At 40.7% G+C, this 24,424-nt stretch overlaps 2 protein-coding genes across 2 annotated transcripts in view; one reads left to right on the top strand and one right to left on the bottom strand.

The window, feature by feature from the left end:
- Positions 1–298: 298 nt before the first annotated feature.
- On the top strand, positions 299–24,209 carry mrpl4 (mitochondrial ribosomal protein L4). Its single transcript, XM_060831337.1, has 9 exons — positions 299–460; positions 6,491–6,566; positions 7,782–7,950; positions 10,585–10,636; positions 11,108–11,225; positions 11,987–12,093; positions 19,186–19,295; positions 19,981–20,054; positions 23,985–24,209. Exons 1-9 carry the CDS (start codon positions 410–412, stop codon positions 24,128–24,130), a joined length of 903 nt encoding a protein of 300 aa, XP_060687320.1. The 5' UTR covers positions 299–409; the 3' UTR covers positions 24,131–24,209.
- hyls1 (HYLS1 centriolar and ciliogenesis associated) overlaps positions 24,163–24,424 on the bottom strand; it is a 35,767-nt gene continuing 35,505 nt past the window's right edge. Inside the window, exon 12 of the mRNA XM_060831335.1 lies at positions 24,163–24,405. Within this exon, the coding sequence (XP_060687318.1) occupies positions 24,274–24,405 (132 nt within the window). The 3' untranslated portion in view covers positions 24,163–24,273. The remainder of the gene's footprint in view (positions 24,406–24,424) is intronic.

Raw genomic sequence — 24,424 nt, 5'->3', positions numbered from 1 at the left:
GTCCAAAAGTGCTACTCTAACCAGCTGAGCGTCTTCAAATTTATACACAGTTCCTTTTTTTTATCCTGAGAGATCACCGCGTTTCACATGATCCCTGCAACTGCTGCCATCTGGGTTGGCGAGGAAGCACGCGCTACCAACATAACCGTCGTCCTTGCTCGAGCGCTGTGACGCCAGTGTTGCCCGTTACCAAAATGGCGGCGGTGACTTCAGGCCCGGGTCCGCTGAGCCTATTTGCCAGTATGGGATTTCGTCCACTCAATCTCGCGAGGTTTGGTGCCCTTTCCCTCCCCCCCCTCCCAAAAAGTGTGCTGTCCTCCGGTCAAAGCTGATCGGTGCAAGTGGCCAGTTTGTGAGCACCGTGATGGGCGGACATTGAAGAGATCGAGAGGGGCTGGCACATGGGACGATGATGATCGCACGGGTTACCCGCGTTTGTTGCAAGGATCTTCGGAAAAAGGTAAGGAGACAGCTCCCGGCCAGCCCTGCCCCTGATTCCAACCCCAACGTGCCTGCAGTATCTTAAGCAGGTCTAAATGATTGCTGCTTTGTTTTAAATGACACTTCATCCATTTAACTTACTCCGTATTTTGCATTAAATAAAATGAATGAACCAGATCCCACCCAGTTAGGTGATTTTATTTTTAATAGGTCGACCTCTCAATTTACCATCTTTGGTTGGATGGTTGCAACGGCGGCCTATTGAAATGTCAGAGACCAAAAAAAAGTGCAGATGCTGGAATCCAAGGTAGACAAGCCGGAGGCTGGAAGAATACAGCAAGCCAGGTAGCACCAGGAGGTGGAGAAGTCGACGTTTCCGGTGTTAGCCCTTCTTCAGGACTGGGGTGGGTGCAGGGGAGGCTGCAGATAAAGTGGGCTGGGTGGATAGGTGAAGACAGGCAGACGGTACGACCTGGTTGGTTAATGACGGAATGATCCTGTTGGTGGCAAGGAAGAGGGGAAAGGGTTGGGAATGGAAAGGGAGGTTACTTGAAATTGGAGAACTCAATATTGAGTCCTACGGGCTGTAGGCTGCCCAAGAGGAAGATGAGGTGTTGTTCCTCCAATTTGTGGTGTGATTCTTTGTAGCAGTGGAAGAGGCCAAGAATGGTCATGTTGGAAAGGAAGTGGTAAGGGGAATTAAAATTGACAGTGACCAGTTGGCCCTTGCAGGACCTGTGAACTGTTCCCTAAGTTTATGTTCAGTCTCCCTGATGTGGAGAAGACCACATCAGGAGCATCTGATGCAGTAAACTAGGTTGGAAGAGAGGCAGGTGACTCACTCTCACCTGCAAGGACTGTTTGAGGCCCTATGATAGAGGTGAGGAGGGGTGGTGTACCGGCAGGTTTTGCATCTTTTCCAGTTGAAGGGGAAGGTAACTATGGATTCGGGGGGACTGGTGGGGAGAGTGGTACAAACCAAGGACTGTCGAAGGGAATGGTCCTTGCGGAAAGTCAAGAGGAGTGGGGAATGGAAGATGTTCTTGGTGGTGGGGTCTAGCTGGAGTTGGCAGAAGTGTTTAATGCGTTTGATGTGGAGACTGGTGGGGTAGTAGATGAGGACAAGGGGGGGGGGGCTCTGTCTTTATTGTGTTGGTGGGGTGTTTAGAGCAATGGAACGGGGAATGGAGGTGATGCAGTGGGGGACTGTCTGGATGACAGAGGGAGGAAAAGCTTGTTCGAAGTAGGTGGTCATCTGAGATATGTCTCCTCATCCGAACAGCTGCGCGGAGGAGGAACTGGGAGAATGGGATGGAGTTCTTGCAGAATATTGGGTGGGAGATGGTGTAGTCCGGGTAGTTATGGGAGTCTGTCTGGATGACAGGGAAAAGAAAAGTCAGACGTACAATCCATAGATATATACACACAATACATACATGTGAAAAGAAAATACTAGAACTGTGAAAGAAAATCAGTGCAATTACAGACATAGTTTCAGAATAAAGAGGTGTCAATTTAAGACTGAGGATGAGGAGGATTTCTTCTTAGACAGTTGAGGGTCTTTGGAACTCCTTGCCACAGAGAGTCGTGGGGCAGAGTCTGGTTGTATATTTAAGATTGAGATTGATTCTTTCAGTAGGGAAATCAAAGTTTAGTGGGAAAGGGCAGGAAAATAGATGGGAAAAATATTGGATCAGCCACGATCCTATTGCAGTATGTGCTTCTTCGGGTGAAGGGCAAGGCTGATAGGTATAGGGAATACTGGATGACTAGAGAAATTGAGGTATGGTTTAGACTAAGGAAGCATGTGTCAAGATTAAAGTTAAAAATCACATTACACAAGGTTATAGTCCTACAGGTTTATTTGGAAGTACAAACTTTCAGAGCGCTACTCCTTCATCAGGTAGCTAGTGGGGCATGATCATAGTACACAGAATTTATTGCAAAAGATCATAGTGACATGCAACTGATGCAATTTATTGAAAAAACCTAGATTGCTGTTAAGTTGAACATAGAACGTTACAGTACAGACCCTTTGGCCCTTGATGTTGTGCTGCCCTGTGAAGCCAATCCAACCTACACTATTCCATTCTTGTCCATATGCCTATCCAATGATCATTTAAATGCACATAAATTTGGCGAATCTACAACTGTTGCAGGCAGTGCATTCCATGACCCTACACTGTCTTAATAAATAAATTACCTCTGACATCTGTCCTATATCTATCACCCCTCAATTTGAAACTATGCTACCTCGTGCTAGCCGTCACCATCCGAGGAAAATGGCTCTCACTGTCCACCTGATCGAATCCTCTGATATGTCTCAGTTAAGTCGTTTCTCAACCTTCTCTTAATGAAAACAGCCTCAGGTCTCTCAGCCTTTCCTCATAAGGCTTTCCCTCCATACCAGGCAACATGTCAGTAAATCTCCTCTGAACCCTTTCTAAAGCTTCCAGATCCCTTCCTATAATGCAGTGACAGAAAGATGGTAAGGACAAGCCTGGGAACTACAGACCAGTGAGCCTGACTTTGGAGGTGGGCAAGTTGTTGGAGGGAATCTTGAGGGACAGGAAGTAAATGTATTTGGAAAGGCAAGGACTGATTAGAGATAGTCAGCATGGCTTTGTACGTGTGGGAAATTATATCTCATGAACGTGATTGAGATTTTTTGAAGAAATAACAAAGAGGATTGAGGGCAGAGTGATGGATGTGATCTATATGGACTTCAGTAAAGTGTTCGACAAGGTTCCCCATGGGAAACTGGTTAGCAAGGTTAGATCTCATAGAATACAGGGAGAACTAGCCATTTGGATACAGAACTGGCTCAAAGGTAGGAGACAGAAGCTGATGGTGGAGAGTTGTTTTTCAGATGGATGCCCTGTGACAAGTGGAGTGCCTCAAAAATTGGTGCTGGGTCCACTACTTTTCATCATTTTATATAAATGATTTGGATGTGAGCATAAGAGGTATAGTTAGTCAGTTTGCAGATGACACCAAAATTGCAGATGTAGTGGACAGCGAAGAAGGTTAACTTGGATTACAGTGGGATCTTGATCGGATGAGCCAATGGGCTGAAGAGTGGCAGATGGAGTTTAATTTTGATAAATGCGAGGTGCTGTATTTTGGGAAAGCAAATCTTAGCAGGACTTATACACTTAATGTTAAGGTCCTAGGGAGTGTTGCTGAACAAAGAGACATTGGAGTGTAGGTTCATAGCTCATTGAAAGTGGAGTCACAGGTAGATAGGATAGTGAAGAAGGCAGTTGATATGCTTTCATTTATTGGTCAGAGTATTGAGTACAGGAGTTGGGAGGTCATGTTGCGGCTGTACAGGACATTGGTCGAGCCACTTTTGGAATATTGCATGCAGTTTTGGTCTCCTTCCTATCGGAAGGATGTTGTGAAACTTATAAGGGTTCAGAAAAGATTGACAAGGGTGTTGCCAAGGTTGGAGGATTTGAGCTGTAGGGAGAGGTTGAATAGGCCAAGGATGTTTTCCCTGGAGCGTCGGAGGCTGAGGGGTGACCTTATAGATGTTTATAAAATCATGAGGAGCGTGGATAGGGTAAATAGACAAAGTCTTTTCCCTGAGGTGGGGAAGTACAGAACTAGAAGGCATAGGTTTAAGGTGAGACAGAAAAGCGATAAAAGAGACTGGAGGGGGGGTCAACATTTTCACACAGAGGATTGTGCTTGTGTGGAATGGTCTGTGGTGGAGGCTAGTACAACTGCAGTATTTAAGAGGCATCTGGATGCGTATATGAATAGGAAGGGTTTCGAGGGATATGGGCCGAATGCTGGCAGGTGTGACTAGATTGGGTTGGGATATTTGGTCGGCATGGATGAGTTGGACTGAAGGGTCTATTTCTGAGCTGTACATCTCTATGACTCTCTGACCAGATACTCCAAGTGCGGCTGCACCAGAGTTTTGTACAGCTGCGGCATGATCTCCTGATTCCAAAACTCGATCCCTCTACTAATAAAAGCTAACACACCGTATTACTTCTTAACAGTCCTATCAACCTGGGTGGCAACTTTGAGGGATCTATGTACATGGTCACAGAGATCTCTCTGCTCAACTACACTACCAAGAGTCTTATCATTCATCCAATACTCTGCCTTCCTGTTACTCCTTCCAAAGTGAATCACCTCACACCTTTCTGTTTTAAACTCCATTTGCCAGCTCTGCAGCTTATCTCTGTCCCTCTGTAACCTACAACATCCTTTGGCACTATCGACATTGTACCGACCTTAGTGTCATCCGCAAATTTACTAACCCATCCTTCTAAGCCCTCATCCAGGTCATTTATAAAAAATGACAGTCTTCCATCTTTTAAAATGGGTTGCAGGTTTTGATTTATTAATATCTCAGTCCCAGAACTTCTTTCAAGTCACATTCCCAGGATAACTTAAGGTATTATATTAAAAAGAAGTGACTTCTTAGCTCAGACTTTAGTGCATTAAGTTATCATTATGATCTTTTGCTATAAATTTTGTGTCCTATGATCATGCCCAACCAGGTCTTGATGAAAGAGCAACGCTCCAAAAACTTGTACTTCCAAATAAACCTGTTGGACTATAACCTGGTGCTGTGTGAGTTTTAACCTTGTCATCCCAGTCCAACACCTGCACCTCCACATCATACAGACAGCAGAGAATGGGTGAATCCCTCGAAGAGCTTAAAGACAGTAGGAGTATACTTAGAGTCATAGAGATGTACAGCATGTCCAACATGTCCATGCCAACCAGATATCCCAACCCAATCTAGTCCCACCTGCCAGCACCCGGCCCATATCCCTCCAAACCCTTCCTATTCATATCCCCATCCAAATGCCTCTTAAATGTTGCAATTGTACCAGCCTCCACCACATCCTCTGGCAGCTCATTCCATACACGTACTACCCTCTGCGTGAAAAAATTTCCCACTTAGGTCTCTTTTATATCTTTCCCCTCTCACTCTAAACCTATGCCCTCGAGTTCTGGACTCCTCAACCCCAGGGAAAAAACTTTGTCTATTTATCCTATCCATGCCTCTCATAATTTTGTAAACCTCTATAAGGTCTCCTTAGCCTCCAATGCTCCAGGGAAAACAGTCCTAGCCTGTACAGACTCTTCCTATAGCTCAAATCCTCCAACCCTGGCAACATTCTTGTAAATCTTTTCTGAACCCTTTCAAGTTTCACAACATCTTTCCGATAGGAAGGAGACCAGAATTGCACGCAATATTCCAACAGTGGCCGAACCAATGTCCTGTACAGCTGCCACATGACCTCCCAACTCCTGTACTCAATTCTCTGACCAATAAAGGAAAGCATACCAAACGCCTTCTTCACTATCGTATCTACCTGCGACTCCACTTTCAAGGAGCTATGAACCTGCACTCCAAGGTCTCTTTGTTCAGCAACACTCCCTAGGACCTTACCATTAAGGGTATAATTCCTGCTAAGATTTGCTTTCTCAAAATGTAGCACCTCGCATTTATCTGAATTAAACTCCATCTGCCACTTCTCAGCCCATTTTGACCCATCTGGTCCAGATCCTGTTGTAATCTGAGGTAACCCTCTTCACTGTCCACTACACCTTCAATTTTGGTGTCATCTGCAAACTTACTAACTGTACCTCTTATGAAATCAGTAGAACAAAAAAAGAACATGAGGTAGCTTGGCATATAGAGTTAAGGAGAATCCAAAGGCATTCTACAAATACATTAAGGGCAAAAATAATTTCAGATGTTACAATTAAAATAGGGCGTGTACGTTTATAAATAAATCTGTATGACTTCATGTTTCTATGTGATAAATATGGTAATCTCTTAAATTTTATTACTTTTATGCACGTCTATGAAGTACGACTGTTGAAAAGTGCATCAAAAAAATGAATAAAATTACAGTCACATTGTTTCAGGTTTTGATTGTTGTTTATCTCACATCTTATGAGCCAAAAGAAACAAAACATTTTTAATCAATTGTATGTTTCAGAGCCCAGTAGGACAATATTTTATGTGCTACTTTTGCTTTAATTAAAATGCTTTCTTTTCTTCTTGCAATAGTTTGTCTCAACTCTATCTGGAGGATATGAATTGCCATCTAATCTCCAAGCAAACTTTATTGACGTAGAGAAAAAAGGTACTCTATTCAGCATTATTTTGTTTACAGGGTGACACGGTGGCTCAGTGGTTAGCATTGTTGTCTCTCAGTTCCAGGGTTGGATTCCAACTTTGGGTGACTGTCTGTGCCAGGTTTGTACTTTCTTTTGTGTCTGCATAGATTTCCAACAGGTTCTTCAGTTGCCCCCCACATTCTAGAGATGTGCAGGTTAGGTGGATTAGCCATGGGAAATACGGGCTTATGGGGATTCGGTGGAAGGCTAGGTCTGGGTTGGATGTTGTTTGGAGAGTCAGTGAGTTTCAAAGGGCTGACTGGCCTGCTTCCATACTGTAGGATTCTATGATTCTAAGTATTTAAACACGAGAGAAAAAAAACAAAGTTGAATTCTGAAGAAGAGTCACAGAACCCAAAATGTTAACTGCTTTCTCTCCACAGATGCTGTCAGACTTGCTGAATTCTTCTAGCAATTTCTGTTTGTATTTAAGCACAAGGCCTTATCTAACCTTCGGTTTCTAAGAAAAGATACTAACACCAGTTTCTCCTTTTAATTTGTTGGCAGAAGGTTGAAAACATGTAATGGAATGGCATTGCATCTATTTATCCTAGTTCGATACAGTGCATTATTGTGTTGTCACACTGCCTCCATTGTAGCAATCCTCTGCTAAAGAAATTAGACAGTATTCTGTAAAGACAAGTTATTAACTGCCAAAGTTTTGATCATTTCCTGTGATATTTCCTGCTGATAGTTACTGTTTAGCATCTAAAAATTATATTTTGCTATCTATAATTTAATTGTCACTCCTGTTTTCGATTGAGCAGGAAGGTGTAAATACAGCTATTATTTATAGGTTACGATTCATGAAGGTAAAGAATCGGATCTACTGAAAGCAAAAGGTGAGGGAGAAATTATTTTAATTATTAATCCTAAAGGACCAAGAAAGTTGGCTAATTGAAGAGATAAACTAACCAAAACCAGGAGCCATTCATTTATTTTTAAGGAATTTTGATGTCAGTAGTTCAGTGGTCAGTTATCGGTTGCAGCCAAAGATTAAAAGACATAATAAGCTTTATTTACATTGTGTTCAATCTGAGGTAGAGTGTTTTTACATGTACATTTTGAATGGATGCTAGACAATGGAATCTTTGTTTTAACTGCCACCATTGTATTAATGGATGAGTAAGATTCATTCATTATTTGATGACAGCATTCATAATCTGTTTAATATATTTCAGGACCACCACCATCAATTGAATCTGAATTGCCTGTTTTCCGAAGGTGTGAGATAGCAGTTCCTACACATCTGAAGCCCAGACAGGCATGGCTGGAATCTCTGCGGGGCTATACTGATGACAAGCTAGGCTTCGTTGATTTACACCCTGATGTTTTTGCAGTACCTCCAAGGTAATGCATTCTGATCTCTGTCTCTCTGCACTTACTCTATGGCTGTAACACTGTATTCTGCACTCTGTTGTGCAAACCTGTTGCACTTTGTATGTTATGATCTGCCTGTATAGCACACAAAACAACACATTTCACTGTGTCTCAGTACATGTGACAGAAATAAATCAATTACTTCATTTTGAGATTACAACAGAACTGAAATATTATATAACTTGATAATTTAAAATTGGTTTCCTATTGTTCCACTACCTTTACAGTTTTCGTCTGAAAAAATTAATTGTCAATGTATTAGTTTGGAACAGTGTCATGTGTTTCTTTCCCTATGATATTCGGCTGTGTGCAAAAGTATATATATAAATGTGAAAATATAAGTGTACTGAATATGGTCACCGTAGAACAGTTAGAATGTTGAAAGTAAACTTGATTGTAACATGTTGCCCTATGATCATAAATTAGTCCTTTCTTGTATATATTAACTTTTAAAAATTTGCTTGTGATACATGGATGGCACTGGCTGAGCTAGCATTTTATTGCTTGGCCCTAGTTGCCCCATAGAAGTTCATGGTTAGGTGTTTTCTTGAACTGCTGTAGTCCATATGCTGGAGATAGATGCTGATAGGGAAGGAGTTTGATCATTTTGACCCAATGACAGTGAAGGAATGGTGATATATTTTCAAGGCAGGATGGTGAGCGGCTTGGGGGCACTTGGAGGTTGTGGTGTACCCATGTATCTGCTGCCATTGTCCTTTTAGATGTTAATGGTTGTTTGTTTGGTAGGTATTGCCTTAGGAGCCTTGGCGAATTTCTGCAGTGCATCTTGCAGATAATTCACACTGCTGCTGCCAAGCATCGGTGGTGAAGGAAGTGGATGTTTGTGGATGTGGTGCTAATCAGTGTGCTGTTTTTTTACCGATGGTGTCAAACCTCTTGACAGTTGTTGGAGCTGCATTCACCTGGCAAAAATGGAGCATTGCATCACACTCCTCATCTGTGCTACTGTGGTTTAACTGAAGTTGGAAACTGGCAATGACAATTTGCTGCTTTGTTAAAAAGGGAAACCTGCTTGGTGTGAACATTGTGCCTAAAAGGGGAAAAAAATAGACAAATTTCAAGGTTAAAAGAAAAGAAAAGATAGATTGCGATTGGGGAATGTATAGTATCAGCCTTACTGAGAAATGCTTTTTGTATCTTTACCTTTTCTTTTCAACTTATCCCCTGTTGAAAAGAGAGACTCCGAGCATTCCCATATGAGACTCTGATACTGTAACTCTCCACTTGTTGTCAGCTGTGAAATCACAATGCTGTCAACTTATAACACAAAGCTCTGTTTGACTTGAATTTTGCAGGATTTGTCTCATGCTTCATCTTATCTAGATTTTACTATACATGCAGCAAGTCAGAATGTACCACAGAAAAAACTAAAAGACTACACACCTAGTTTTCCCTTAAAGATGTGTGCATGTGTGGCAATCTTAAAGGGACCATAGAATGGAAAAGGCCTTGTGCTGCAGAAAAAAATGAAAAAGAATGTTACTGGCAAGAAAGGCATTTATTCCTCATCTCTAGTGGTCTTTGGTGATGATAGTGTATCTCCTTGAACAACAGTGACATGATATGTTCTAGTTCAGATGATGTGTGACTTGAGAATTTGCAAAGTAATGCTACACCAATGCATCTGCAGCTGTTACCTTTCTTAGTGATATAAATTTAAACTTTGGGAGGTGCCCCGAGAGAAATCTTTATTTAAAGTTTTGCAGTGCAGTTTTTAGAAAACAATGTAGGCATGGTAGTGGAAGGTGTAATGGTCTGGACTAATTGATATACCAGTCAGATAGTCTGTTTTGCCCTCTGGATCAAAAATGGACCAAGATTTCATTGCACTTGTTAGCTGTATGCAAAGTAGTGCATTCAAGTTCATTTCTTAAATTTTTACATTTATCTACATTGATACTGTATTATTTGACTTAATGTTGACCAATTGACTTGGTTAATAGAAGCATAGAACAAGAAAGTTACATTGAACTTCCATGAAGCACGACTTTGGCCTCACTGGAATATTGCTTCCAATTCTCGGTGCTGCACTTTAGGAATGTTTTGATGGCTTTGGAGAGAGTATGGGCTTTTGAGAATGTTTCCCGGGAGGACTTTCAGTCATGAAGACCCACTGGAGAAATTTGGACTGCTTGGCATGAAGAAAAGGCTGAAAGGAGATCTGATTGAAGTGTTCAAAATCATTAGAGGTTTGGCCAAAGTAAAAATATTCCTAATCAAGAAAGAATTCAGAATGGAGGGTCCGATTTAAAGTAGTAATAAAAGAAGCAATATTGAGATGAGAAAAGTGTCTTCATGCAGCACGTGGTTATGGTCTGTAATGTATTCCTTGATAATGTGGTCGAAGCAGGTTCAAGCAAGGCACTCAAAAGGGAATGAAATGATATTTGAAAAGGAACGGTGTACAGGATTACGGGAAGTAGACAGGAGAATGTAACTTGGTCAGATGCCCATTTAAAAAGCCAGCACAGACACATTGGGCTGAATGGGATCCTCCTCTATCATAATGATTGATTTAAAATATTATACGTACAGTTGTTTCAGAAAGCAAATGCCATCAATTGACTATTTTATTTTAAACAGAATTGATATTCTACATGAAGTTGCAATTTGGCAGAAAAACTTTAAAAGAATAGTAAGTACATTTGATTTATTGTTGAAATGCATGCCATTCACTTCACAAATATTTTCATTTTCAAGACCGTGTTTTTGGAACAGGTGTAGGCCATTTTAGCCCTTGAAGCTGTCTGCCTTTTGAATAGATCAAAGCTTATCTGCATTTTAATGTAACTAACTGCTTTGCTTTATATCTATTGATACCATTATTTAAGAAAAATATGTCATGGTCTTAAATTTCTAGAGACTTAAAATCTACAGGCTTTTAGGTGGTGATGCTGATAGGGTATTTTCACCATCCTGAAGGGAATTGATTCCTTGTTCCCATTCATTCCATACCATTGTATAATTTTAAGAACGTAGGTTCTAAACTCAAGGGAATGCAAGCTAGCTTTAGGGAAACTGTCCTCATAATTTAACACATTGATCACGTCTGCAAAAATACTGATAGAAAATCCATTTTAATTCCATTCTTTTGTTAAATTTGTAGAGCTATGCCAAGGTGAAGTCTCGAGCTGAAGTACGAGGTGGAGGTAGGAAACCGTGGCGACAGAAGGGAAGTGGCAGGGCACGTCATGGCAGTATCCGATCACCAATATGGAGGGGAGGTAATCATTTATTGATCAAAGCATTTATATTTATTTAATTAATTCTGTTAATTACACATTTTCAGGTTCTCTTTAGAGGCATATTTCTGCTGTTTCTCTATGTGTAATTATGTTAGAACCATGTATAAAGTAGGCCTTTTTTTCATTCTATGTAACAGCAGTGTAAAACTCTTTCTCCTTTGCCCATCCTCCACATGTTCTGCATTATAATAGTGCACATTTTAATCTAACGTTGTTTGATTAAAAACAAAATGAATTTGTATTCCAAAAGTCAGGCTGGGACAATGAAGAATTTGGACTAGCTGACCACATTCGTAATCTTTTGCAATAGATGCACTGCTTTAAATCTTTTCAATAACCCTTTTAATTTAATAACTTGCTGCGGCATCTAATCCATTGTTATAGGAATTGTTTTGATTGATTAGGAAAAGCCTAGTTCTGAAACGTGTGATAATAAACTGTTCACAAAAGTTGGGATAGTCCTTTGTTATATTTAGGGAACATGAACAATGATCATGGACCATATCTACATTAAGATTAGTGCTTCTTACAACACAGTAAGGATATTTTCAGTTCAAGAGAAAATGCAAACAATCACTGTTCTTTGGAATAACAATGGGGAAAGGTTTCCACTTCTAACTATTTACAGTGAAATAATCTATGCAAACCAGTTTAGAAAGAGAACACGCCGCATATTAACTGGACAGATCTGGATTTTAAAAAAAATTATTGAGTATCAGAAAATTTGTTTTGTTTAACAGGTGGTGTTGCCCATGGTCCTCGAGGGCCAACTAGTTACTATTACATGTTGCCCATGAAAGTGCGTGTTATGGGACTGAAAGTGGCTCTCACTATGAAGTTAACTCAGGTAAGGACTAGTCTGCCCTTTCCAAACCAGTTGTGAACTTTTTATCTGCTTTATTTCACTCTTTGGTGTAACTAAACCTTAGGTTTTTTTTCTTGCTGTGACAACTAGGTGGCTAACTAGCCAAGGCAATTTATTCTTTTTTTGTAAATATTTTTATTGAGAAAAAAATTAAATTTTTTACAAAATCACTACAAAACAGTATAAGAATCTTATAATATAACGACAATAACAGTAAACAAACTACTACTCTACTCAACAAATCACTGAGGAGAGAGAAAAAAAGTAAGAAAACTACAATTTAATAAATAACTAAAAAACTAAATTAAACCAAGTTGAACCAAGGTAAATTAAATTACATTCAGTTAAGTTACTGCACTTGGCACAATCCCATCAAAGCTCTCCATCACCAGGAGCATCAGCACGCAAACCCGTATTTGTTCAGAATTCTTCTTCCCGGGGCCACTCGACTGTCAGACATAGCCCTCATGACTACACAGAGGCCCTAACCAATATAGTCGACAAGTCTGTGTCTATATAATTCAGAAAGGGCCTCGAGATCCTATAACACAGTTCAGTTTTCTGGTGCACCATACTCATAAGGAAGTCCGGGGGGATGTGCTCCATAACTGATCTACATGACCCCGAGGGTCCCGGGGGATTCTCTGACACCCAACTCATTACAATGTTCTTCCTCGTATAGAATGAAAGAATATTAAACAGTTTCTTTCCATGCGTGTCCAAAGAAGAGAGATTTGGCAAACCCAAGAGGGGGACACCAGATCCATCTTGACTTCAGTTCCCAAAACCCCTTCCAAAACACGTGCTTTGGCACCCCAGTACCTACGGAGCTCGTGGCATAACCACAAGCAGTGAGTAAGAGTGCCAACATCTGTTTTATGTTTGGGGCACATTGGGACTGACCTGTCTTAAACTTCGCAAGCCACTCCGTGCTAAGTGAGCCCTGTGGAGTACCTTCAATTGCATAGCCTGCGTCCTATTACAAATCAAAATCTTCCTTGCGATCTCCCAAATATCCTCCCACGCCCCTACCAAGATCTTCACCCCCAATTCTTGAGTCCCGATCCCGCATAGTTGCTCAATGTCCTTCGAGACATTACCTCCTAACACTTGATAGAGGGTACTGACTGAGAGAGCGACCATGGACCGAAGTGCACTCCTCTCTATATCCGACTTATAGGGACTAACCATCAATGTAGTCTTTTTCTGTATAAAGTCCCTAACCTGAAAGCAGCAAAATCCCTCTTAGGTAACTCATAATTCTGGCTCAACTGCTTGAAAGACATCATGACCTCCCTGTCAAATAAATCTCCCAAACAGGAGACTCCTCTAGATTCCCAGAGTTTAAAGCCAGAGTCCATTGATCCCAACCGGAATCCTAACTATGGGGGTGAAAGGGGAAGTTTTTTTGTAAATTGTCTTCACCTTGTCTCATCATTCTCCATGCTTTAACCTTGTTAAGGACAATCAGATTCCTGCACTGGTCCATAATAGTCCTCATCTTGTCCATAAACAACAAATTGATGAGGGAGCATTTACCCTGGGAGGCCTCGATGTCCAGCCAGATTGACCGCGGTTCCTGGCAAGCCCAATCAATCACTTGGATAGTAGGGAACTCAATTGATAGTTCTTAAAATCTGTGAAATCCGAACCTTCCATCTCCTGCAGAAACTGCAATTTGGCAAGCTTAATAAAAAGCCACCTATGATGCAGATGAAAGATCCAAGCCAACTGTAAAGCTTCCATAGCACTTGCCTAAGCAGCATCAAAGGGAGCACTCACATGGGATATAATAAACGAGGAAGAACATTCATTTTGACCAGAGCAACTCTCCCCAACCAGGATATCGGAAGATTGTCCCAGCACCGAAGTTCCTGTCTTCTCTAGCTATGCACAAAGTTAGCTTTATATAATTGATTGAAGGGTTGGGTGATAAAAATGTCTAAATACAAGAAACCTCTATGTGATCACCTGCAAGGGAATTGGGTTCCATCCCCAAGATCGGATATTCTAGTAAGGCCCCCCACAGGCATGATCTCCGACTGCATAAAATTAATTTTATACCCTGAAAACGAATCAAATAGATGACTCACTTGTATTAAACGGGACACATATTATTAGATCAGTTAAAAACAAAAGAATGTCATTCGTATAAAGGGTGATCTTATGCCTGTCTGATCCTACCTCCAGGGCAATTATATTGGGGTCCCTCCGGATGAACTCTGCCAACGGCTTAATCACTGATCTAAATAATAGCGGTGAGAGAGGGTACCCTTATCTGCTGCCTCTACCCATACTAAAATTGACCTTATGCCATTAGTGAGAACTGCTTTCGGGTCACTATATAGCACTGCCACCCAGCTGGCAAAAAAAAACGCTCCAGTACATGAAAGAGGTACAGCCACTCCACCCGGTCAAACGTTTTCTCTGCATCTAAGGAAACTACCAAGCCTGGAATCGACCCTTGCTGGCATACCTGAATCATGTTTAATACTTTTATAATATTATTAGTAGACCTACGATGCTTAATAAAACCTGTCTGGTCCTCCTTTACGATGAAGGGCAGAACCCTCTCCAATCTCAATGCCAGCATTTTCGACAGAAATTTAAAATCCACGTTCAGTAACAATATGGGCCTGTACAAAATATAGTCTTCTGGGCTTTCCCTTTCTTGAGAATAAGAGAAGTATTTGCTTCTCTCAGAGAGGATGGGAGACGGTCCTGACTGTACTAGTAGTTACAAATCCAACAGTGCCCGGCCAGCATGTGTATAAACTCCTTGTAAAACTCACTTTGAAGTCTTTCTGGGCTGGATACTTTACTACTCTGGAGCTGCCTCACCACCTCCTTTATCTCTTTAGATTGTCAGAGGGGCATTCAAAAAAGATGCCTGCGCTGAAGTTACACCTGGAAGGTCCAAAGTCTTAAAAAAGAGCCCCATCTTCGCCAATCTGTCCTCACAGCCCTCCAACCGGTACAGCTCAGAGTAGAACTTGCTAAATGCTGCATTAATCAATTTGGCATCGCAAGTAAGAGTACCAGCACTCTGTTTTAATGGATGTGACAGATTGGGGACATTCTTCTTTCTGACCAGATATGCTAGATATCTACCCAGTTTATCACTAGACACGAATTACCTCTGTTTCACAAAGATTTCCCTCTTTACTGTCTGGATGAGTACAGCATTCAAAGTAGCCCTGAGGGCAGTAATCTTCTGCAACTTGGTCTATCAAAGTATGCTGTCTCAGCTGCCTTCAGGCGAGTCTCGAACAAATGCTGCTGCTCTCCCCTCTGCTGCTTCTGGTTCGCCGAGTAAGAAATAATTAAACCCCTTGCATAGGCCTTGGCAGTCTCCCAGAGCACCGACGGATTACTGGTCGTACCCAAATTAATGTCTCAAAAAATTTTAGGTTCCCGTGAAAAATGCTATATAAACTTGCTACCCTTCAAGAGGAAAGGATCCATGTGCCATTGCCAGTGCCATGAGCCTGTCCTGTTACGACCGGCCTTGACTGCCATGTACACTGCCGCATGATCAGAAATGGCTATGTTCCCGATTCTGGAAGACAGCACTGAATTCAAAATGGTTGATGGGGCATAAAACATGTCAATCCTAGTATGGCACTTATGCAAGTTAGAGAAAAAGGTGAAATATCTACCCTCAGGGTGAAAACATTTCTACACATCCATCAACCCCAACTCCCTGTTCAGGTCCACCAACTGCCTGGATTGCAGGGACATACCCGCGAGAACCCTGGGCAGCCTGTCCACTTCAGGGTCAATAAGTCGGTTAAAGTCTCCCCCAATAATTGTATGATGTGTCCCAAGGGCCATCAACCTGGGAAGCGCAACCATTAAAAATTTGAGGGGATGTGCTGGGGGGCAGTATACACTCAAAGTCCCATACTTCTCTCCATGTATTAAAGCTTTAAGAACCATAAACCACCCAGATTCATCCTTAATTTGGTCTAACAGTTGAAATGGGAGATTCTTCTGGAAGAGTATAGCAACTCCTCTACTTTTTTGAATTAAAGGATGAGAAAAACACCCATCTGACCCCTCCCTGCTGTAATTTCAAGTGCTCCTTATTGGTTAGATGTGTTTATTGCAGCAAGGCTACATCGATCCTCTCTTTTCTAAGGCTTGAAAGTATTTTTTTTCTCTTAATTGGTGAATGACTCCCCTTAACATTCCAGGTGCACCATTTAAACAAACAGTTAGCTATAGCCATCCTAAACAGTCTGTGACCCTCCCGGATGAAGAACCCCACTCATAGCACGCCGAGTGAAAACAGCAAAAAGTTCGTGTAAATTTAAAAACACAACTGTGGGTTTCCTCTGGATGCTCTGGTTTCCTCCCACAGTCCAAAGATGTGCAGGTTAGGTGAATTAGCCATGCTAAATTGCCCATAGTGGTACGCGCATTAGTCAGAGGGAAATGGGTCTGGGTGGAATACTCTTCGGAGGGTTGGTGTGGACTTGCTGGGCTGAAGGGCCTGTTTCCACACTGTAAGGGAATATAATCTAATCCAATCTAAATCTACCAAATCAAAACTTCTAACAACAACTTCTACAGCCCAACATATAACACAAATGAAAAGACTTTCCCCCTTGCCCACAGGGGGTACATACACTACCCACTAACCCCTCCATGGCTCTTTCTAGCTGAAGCCATTCCCAGCCCCAGACAACACAAAGTAAGAAAAAGTTATAAGAAAATCTTATAACAAGAAGATTGAAAGTGGGTAATCAACCTGTCCTATCCATACTTTAACCCTAGGCACACCTTGTAAGAAATAAAATTAATAATACTCTCTGCCCCCAATCCCATATCAAGGGAGAGAAACATAAAGGAAATGATGATAAAAAATAAAACAAAGAATAACAGGAGGGGAGAGAGAAGGGAGAAGACAGAGAAAAAGAAAAAAACAGTGAGGACCCCCAGATATATTTTTAAAAAACGACAACCAGGTGAACCAGGCAAACTACAGAGAAAAACAAAGTAAATATTATTGTCTATATTATTCGAGCCAGCCAGTCTATTTTAAGGTATCCAGGAGGTCCTTTGCCTTTCCGGTGAGTCAAAATTAAACACACTCTTTGTGACTGAAACATAATATTGCCAGATATCTTACGAAGTACTGGATATACAAGTCCCTCAGCCGCCTTTTAACCTCATCAAAGGCCTTCCTCTTGCAAATCACGACCGCAGTAAAGTCCTGGAAAAGCATAATTCGCGATCCTTTGTATATCAGAGTCTGTGGATCCTTCCCCAGTGCTCTAGACGCTTCCAGCACCATTTGCTTATCTCTGTGGTGCAAGAGTTGCATTAGGATCAGACGGGGCACTGGTCTGATTCGGGCCTGCGCACTGCGGTGGGCCTACTTGGCCTGCCTTGACTTCCAACTTCAAAAACTGCCGGAGCCATAACTCCAAGAAGCTGATAAGCTGACCTTCTTCCTCCCGTTCTGGCAGTGCTACCAGGCAGGCATTCTTCCAACGGCTTTGATTTTTGAGGTCGTTGACCTGCTCTTCCAAAGCCTATACCTGCCGTTCCAGGGCCTGAACCCAACCCGCCAAGGATTCTACCGCGGTTTCAGACACCGCAGTCCGTTGCTCAATCTCCATGACTCGCTGTCTGAGATGCTGGATCTCCTGGTCATGCTTCTGCAGCGTGACTGACTTTGGTTCCAGCTTGGTCCAGGTCTCCTCCATCGCTGAATCGATCTTCTCTCGGAGTTTCACAAACTCCAAGATCAGGCAGTGCTCAATAGGTAAGTCTCTAGGAGTGCTCACAGAGGCTGACGCTGTGGCCGCGGGCATGTCCAGTGTTGCATGGGACTGCCCTGCAATCCTCGCTTTCCCTTCCCTTTAATCATTTTTCTAACTATTTTAAACCAACACACAGCAATTCTGGGGGTCAAAAACTAACAATTTCTACCACAATGGATAATAAAGAGAGGATGAGTACACCACTTTGACTGGGTTCTGGTGCAGAGCTCAGCAGGGCAGACCTACTGGATTGCTGCCATCGTGAATCCCCCAAATTATTAATTTTTAAAAGAAAGCAAAATACGTGTTGAAAATGAGAAAAAAATAGGCTGGGAGTATACAAAGGCATTTGTGGAGAGAAATACAGTTAATGTTTTAGTTCTACTGAAGAGTTACTGTCAGTGACTTGAAATATTCACATGGCCAAGAATTTCCAGCATTTTGATTCTATTTCAGTGTTCATAATTGCCAGGTGTATAAGACTTAGAAGTTTTCTTCTAACTGCATTTGGATGGGTATATGAACATGTTGTGCTTTTCCAGCACCACTCTGATCTAAACATATGAATAGGAAGGGTTTGGAGGGATATGGGCCAGATTTTAGCAGGTGGGACTAGATTGGGTTAGATTGGGACTAGATTGAGTATGCTGAGATCGCTGGGTTAATTAAGAAGGCAGCATACTCCAGAGCTACTGAACCTAAATGCGGTGTTGTAATGTGAAGATAGCACAGTACTGTTAGAAGTGTTTTTATAGTATTGTGATCATGGTGCATGTATTTCCTTTGACCATTAATGTTTTGCAATTATGTTTTAAAGAAAAATTAATTTCTAACAAACATAATCTTAGCCCCTATTGCCATAGCTTAAACCAAAGAACTGGGAATGCTGGGAATTGAAAGCAAAAATAAAGTAATGGAGAAACTCAGTGGGTTTCTCTAGCAACATGGCATCATAGAGAGCAAAACAGAATTTATATTGAGTCCAGTGACCTTTTGTCAGAACTCACCATATCGGTACTTATGTTCCATTTCAGTGTCCTCAGTCTAAATATGCCTCTAAGGTGACTTATAACAATAATCATAGTGAGGAATTCTGCAAATTATGTTGTTTTCCAGCTTTTTTTTCCCAAACCAAGCGAGGCACTTAAATTATGAAAACTAAAACAATTATTTGACACCCTGTTTGATTGTAAAGGTATGTCTTGATGGAATATAAATTGAGTTTAATTATTCTAATCACTTAGTTTTTCACACCACCTGTGTATTGAACTTATTGGTATCATCTTTTCATGCCTTCTTTTAGGATTACCTTCACATTATTGATTCCCTTGAGATGCCTAGCCCAGATCCTCAATATCTTCTTGACTTGGCACGTTATCGACACTGGGGAGATTCTGTTCTTATTGTAGATGTGTAAGTATTTGTTCTGTGCTGTAATTTGTAAATTTTTTGTAAACATAGGGTGACTGTTTGAAAAAGAAATAGTACAAGCTTTTCAATCCACTGTGAAATATAGATTATTTAAATGCAATATTGCATTTGCAGACTTTGTATTTAAAATACACCAGTGATCTGAATCAGATTGTTTTATTGTGCAATTATGGGAATTTGATCCAGTTTTAGCCTCATTCTGGGCAAATTAGTTCAGGTTAATTGCAAATCATGACATATTTTTAACTCGAGAAAATTCAGAACAGTTTTCCAAGTAAATAATTTCAAATCCAGTTAAAATGCATTTTATTTGAATCATGCTATTTAGATTATGTATTGGATAGTGTAGCAGTGTACTTGTCTTGTTACCATAAAGATTCAGTTTCAATTCTACCCATGACAAGTTGTGAAATGGAGTTCAATAAAGCTATTCATTTATAAGTAACTAGGTTATAAGATTAATGAGCCAAACAGGTTCATGAATCTTTCAAAAGAATGTTTGAATTCAGGTACTCTGCACATTCATTGGGCGGATGTTAATTATTGAGAAAACATTACTTTGCTGAGAGAAAGTGTTAACTAATGCCAATGTAATTTAGGTTACCAAGTATGAATACTTTGAATATTTAGATTGTGAAATTGATTTATTTCTTATTCACTTCTTCAGCAACGAAGATATGCCAGAAAATATTTTAGCAGCAACAAAACACTGTAAAACCATAACTGTAATGCCTGTTATAGGTAAGATTTTCATTTACATTTCTTATTTATCTGAAATTAGGAAAACATCAAAAATCTAAATGTATCAAATAACTTCAAATTCATTTGCCACAGTGATGTAACCTTCAAAGTGCAACTTGCCAACTGAGCTGCTGGATGAATGTATATCCAAACCTTAGTACACATTTTGTTTAACAAAATCCAAGCTGCTCCAGGTTTAATAACTCTTCAGCAAAAGCATAATTAATTTCTATAGTTCTGGGTTAGGGAGAGGAGAAAAATTATCAGCCGGAGTTCTCATTCCCAAACATTGGCCACTGACTCTTTCTTTATTAGAAAGTAGCTGTAGAATCCGGATGTAGGCAAGATAGAGCTGGACTGTGATGTTTTATTCCAGGTTCCCTCAATGACTATTGATCATTTTTAAATCAGAGAATTTGATGTGCATGGAACCTCTCAACCTGCACAGTGTGAATTGTTTAAAAGAGTGTGAAAGAAAAATAATTTCACATCAGCAAACGTCATCTATTAACAACCACCTTCACCATCTTATTCCTTCAAATAGATTGCAACTGTCTATACATTAATATTAGATGTGTCTGTCACTTAAACAATTATTTATTAGAATAAGGAATATATTCTCACCTTTCAGTTAACCTATCTATAATAAATGTATTGAAGTCAGACAGCTGGGCCTCATAGAATATGAGTTCCCTGATTGGGGCTGTTAATCTGGTCCAATCAGGGAGCCCTGACTGACAGATAAGACCAGGAACGTCTACCTTAAGAAGGGAATGGGCAGGCTGGAGGATCTCCTTGTGGGTCTGCTCCTGGGCCTGGCCAATGTGGCTATTAACAGGTCCAGGCAGGGATAATTTCAGCTAACTGCTTGCCCCTCTTCATGGTTATGATCGAGCCCAGGTGTCTTTGGAGAGAGAGCATGCAGTGTCCATCAACACTCTCAATGCCTTTAGGGAGAGATAGGCACGGGGAGGGTGTATGTGTGAAGTTGGAGTGCTTAATTTCCCCCTTCAATTCTATTTTGATTTGATGCTATCCTTCCCTTCACTTTTTCTTTCACGTAAGCATTGCTTCTACCAGGCTTTGCTTTCTACTGGATCCCTGGCCCCTCACACATGGGTGTTTTTCCTAGTGGTGGAAATGTTGAATGATATTATTTTGCACATGGTGTCTTTAATGACTCCTGCACTTATACAGACACAATATGGGTGTTGTGGGGAAAATAAGCACAATTGCTGTGTGGCAAAAAAAAACAGAATAAGAATGTCAGACATCCTGTTCACTCTGAGTTGGCTGCAAGGGAGATGCATAGATGTCAAGGACTGTCCTCATGTGAATAAAGGATGATTTGGTGACAGGACACCAACCTCTGTAGAGTTATTTCATGGCAACAAGAGAAAAGCACTGTTCTGAAGAAACTTGCTCACAGCAGTCTTCTTTAAGTTGGCATAAGCATTTCTGGCATCATACCGTTATTTGGGAAGTTTAACTCGTTTAATCCAGTGATTGAAGACTGGGCCCTGTACATGGAAAAAAATGTGTCATTCTTTCCTGGGATAATGACATTGGGCAGATGAAAAGCAATTCTCCTGACAACCCGATTTTGTTTTCGGAGCCTAATGCTCCCTGAGGCACCAGATATGAAAACTAAATGTGTAAACGTTTGAAAAGTTAAGAAATATTACAACCCCCAAACTGCCTGTAATTGAGATTGTATCGGTTTTATTTAGCAATTCGAGAACCATGGGAATCCAGATCAGGATTTTTGACTAGGTGAAGATGAGTGGCAAGCCCAACTGGACTTGAAACAGAAACTACAACAAGTTTTATCATTGGAAAATGTGGCAAGTGGAGCATAAGAGTTATAGGGTATTCCTTTGGAAGAATGGTTAAAACTTCCTTTAGAATCCGGATCAGCAAACAATTGTAGTTGCTGACTGTATGTAGACTTGAGATAAGAGAGTCTCACTAGGTGTAAAGGGAGTAAGAGAACTCATAAGCTGGTATCCCAGAGAGTGTACAATCTGGAAAGTCAACTTGCATCTAGTTTAGAACAGTTAAATTGCTTAGCAACATCCAAATCAGAACCAGTCAAATGTGTGGCTAAATGGTCACCTGGCTCTCAAGGAGGCCAATACCAGCACAGCAAACTTCAACCCTTAAGTTTTTGCAAGACCTCAGGTTGAGAACTTGTACCAGGCAACCTTTTACAGATGAAGGGTACAACCTCAATTTCCGTCTTTGACGAGCAGCAGCTGGCTCAATTACTACTGATGGGAAAAATCGGTTGAGAAAATTTCAGAGATTGGCTTTTTGAGTGAAGTTAAAAACCTGAAGTTTTTCTGGTAAGTCTAGGGGCTGTCAAGGGAGCAGAGGTCACCTTGCATGTTGACTAGGAAACAATTCTGCAAGGCCTGCCCAGTATTATTTTGTTATGGGCAAAATTAGAGGCAGAAATCAGAAGGCTGGAAAGTGAAGGAATCAAACTAGTCCAGCAGGAGGCTGATCGGTGCATTCACATTTGCTACTTGACTTCCCAAACAGTCGAATGATCACATGACATTTCTTTATCATTCCATCCACTCATTCTTACTCCAGGATTATAAGCCTTCAAAACTTCACAACTACCCATTTCCAAAGACTCTTAAAAATCCATCCTTAAATATTTGTCACAAGGGTGGTTATTGGCAAAGTGGGGTGGTTATCTATTTAGGTACTGGGGTACTGTGTACAGTTTGGTCTTTTTATCTAAGACATGTATGTTAGAGGCAATTCAGAGAAGATTCACTTGATGATATCTGACATGGAGGGGTGGTGGGTTATCTTGTTAGGAAAAGCTAGATATGCATAAATTGAAATTTAAAAAGAATGAGGTGACTTTAAGATGATTCCAACAGAATGTGACAGATTAGCTGTTCCCCTTGTTAGAGAGGCTAGAAACAGGAGACAGAGTTATAATAAATAAGGCTTCTATTTCAAGACAGATGCTGAGAAATGCATTCAGAGGGTAGTGAGTTTTAGAACTTAAGAGATTAGGAATTTAACACTTTCAAAGTCTGAGAGAGGTAGATTCTTGACATCAAGGGAATTGGAGGTTATGGGGGTAGTTAGGAATGTGGAACTCAGGACACATTCCAGTCAGTCATGGTATTACTGACTAGCACAGCAGGCTTGAGGAGCTGAATGGTCTACTCCTGCTCCTCATTTGCATGTACATTTCATTATTTTAAAGTCGGCCAGCTGTATAGTTCATTTTAAGTTGCATTTTTAAGGGTGCTCCTGTACGGAAAGCTATAAAATGCTAGTTAGAATTGATGGCAGAGTTAGTGGAAAGCTACCTGTAGCAGTCAGAATTTAACAATGCTTCATTATGTAAATAGTGTTTAAGTGTCCTGAGATGCTTCACAAGAACATTTATACAAAATGACATCACATCAAACTGAATCAAAGAAACTGTTTAGAAATGGCAGTTCATCTAACAACTAATTTGAACATTATCTCACACAGTGATTAGATACATGATTGGCTAGACTACAAGATAGATTTCTGTAGTAGCAATAGACTAAAGAAATAAAAGTATTGTCGCAAGTTCTTCTGTTGGACCAATTCATTTATCTAATTTGTAGCTAAGTCATATCGACACAGTCTGAATCCGTGAATTACAGTTGGTTCCTGCAATCCTGCTATCAAATAGCTTTTCAAGACTTGCACATAAATAATGATTCCTTGGAAAGAAAAGTGTATAGTGACTACAGGGATAGTGATAAAATTTGTTGGAATGAATGACAACTGTGCAAAGTTTATAGTAGTTTTTAATCTTCCATCACAAACATAATTGAAGCAGTGTTGAGGATTGATGGAAAGCTGGTTCCATATTGGGATTTTACTGTTTATTGGCTTCCTGAAACTCTGCCCAATTTTGTTTTCCAGGCCTGAATGTTCACAGTATGCTGAAGTACGAGACCTTGGTTCTTACACTGGATGCAGTCAGTTTTCTCGAGAAGAAGCTGCTATGGCACAATACCAGATTCACACCCCTCTATCCATTCAAACTACCTTACAAAGACTTCCCTTAGGAATGATGCAGAAAACAAATTTAGAAAAAGAGGACATTTATTTTTATGATCCAATAAAATCTATGACTTCATTGCACAACTCATGTTGTTAGTCAATTACAAAAGAACGTGATTTATGTAAACATTGTACCAAGTTAATCTAGCTATAACGGACAGAAAAACTTCTGTGGAATGGTTCCAGTTGCTAGTTCATGTCTAATTTGCCATCGCAATGCAGACCGTTTCTTCTCTGTTGGTATTATGTAATCATTTGGAACATAATTGTGCCGAGGTTTCTGCAGTGGGTGAATTCAG

Source organism: Hemiscyllium ocellatum, chromosome 10 (genome assembly GCF_020745735.1).
Source record: "Hemiscyllium ocellatum isolate sHemOce1 chromosome 10, sHemOce1.pat.X.cur, whole genome shotgun sequence".
In the NCBI taxonomy this organism is placed as follows: Eukaryota; Metazoa; Chordata; class Chondrichthyes; order Orectolobiformes; family Hemiscylliidae; genus Hemiscyllium; species Hemiscyllium ocellatum.
This window is presented reverse-complemented; position numbering and strand designations above follow the sequence as displayed.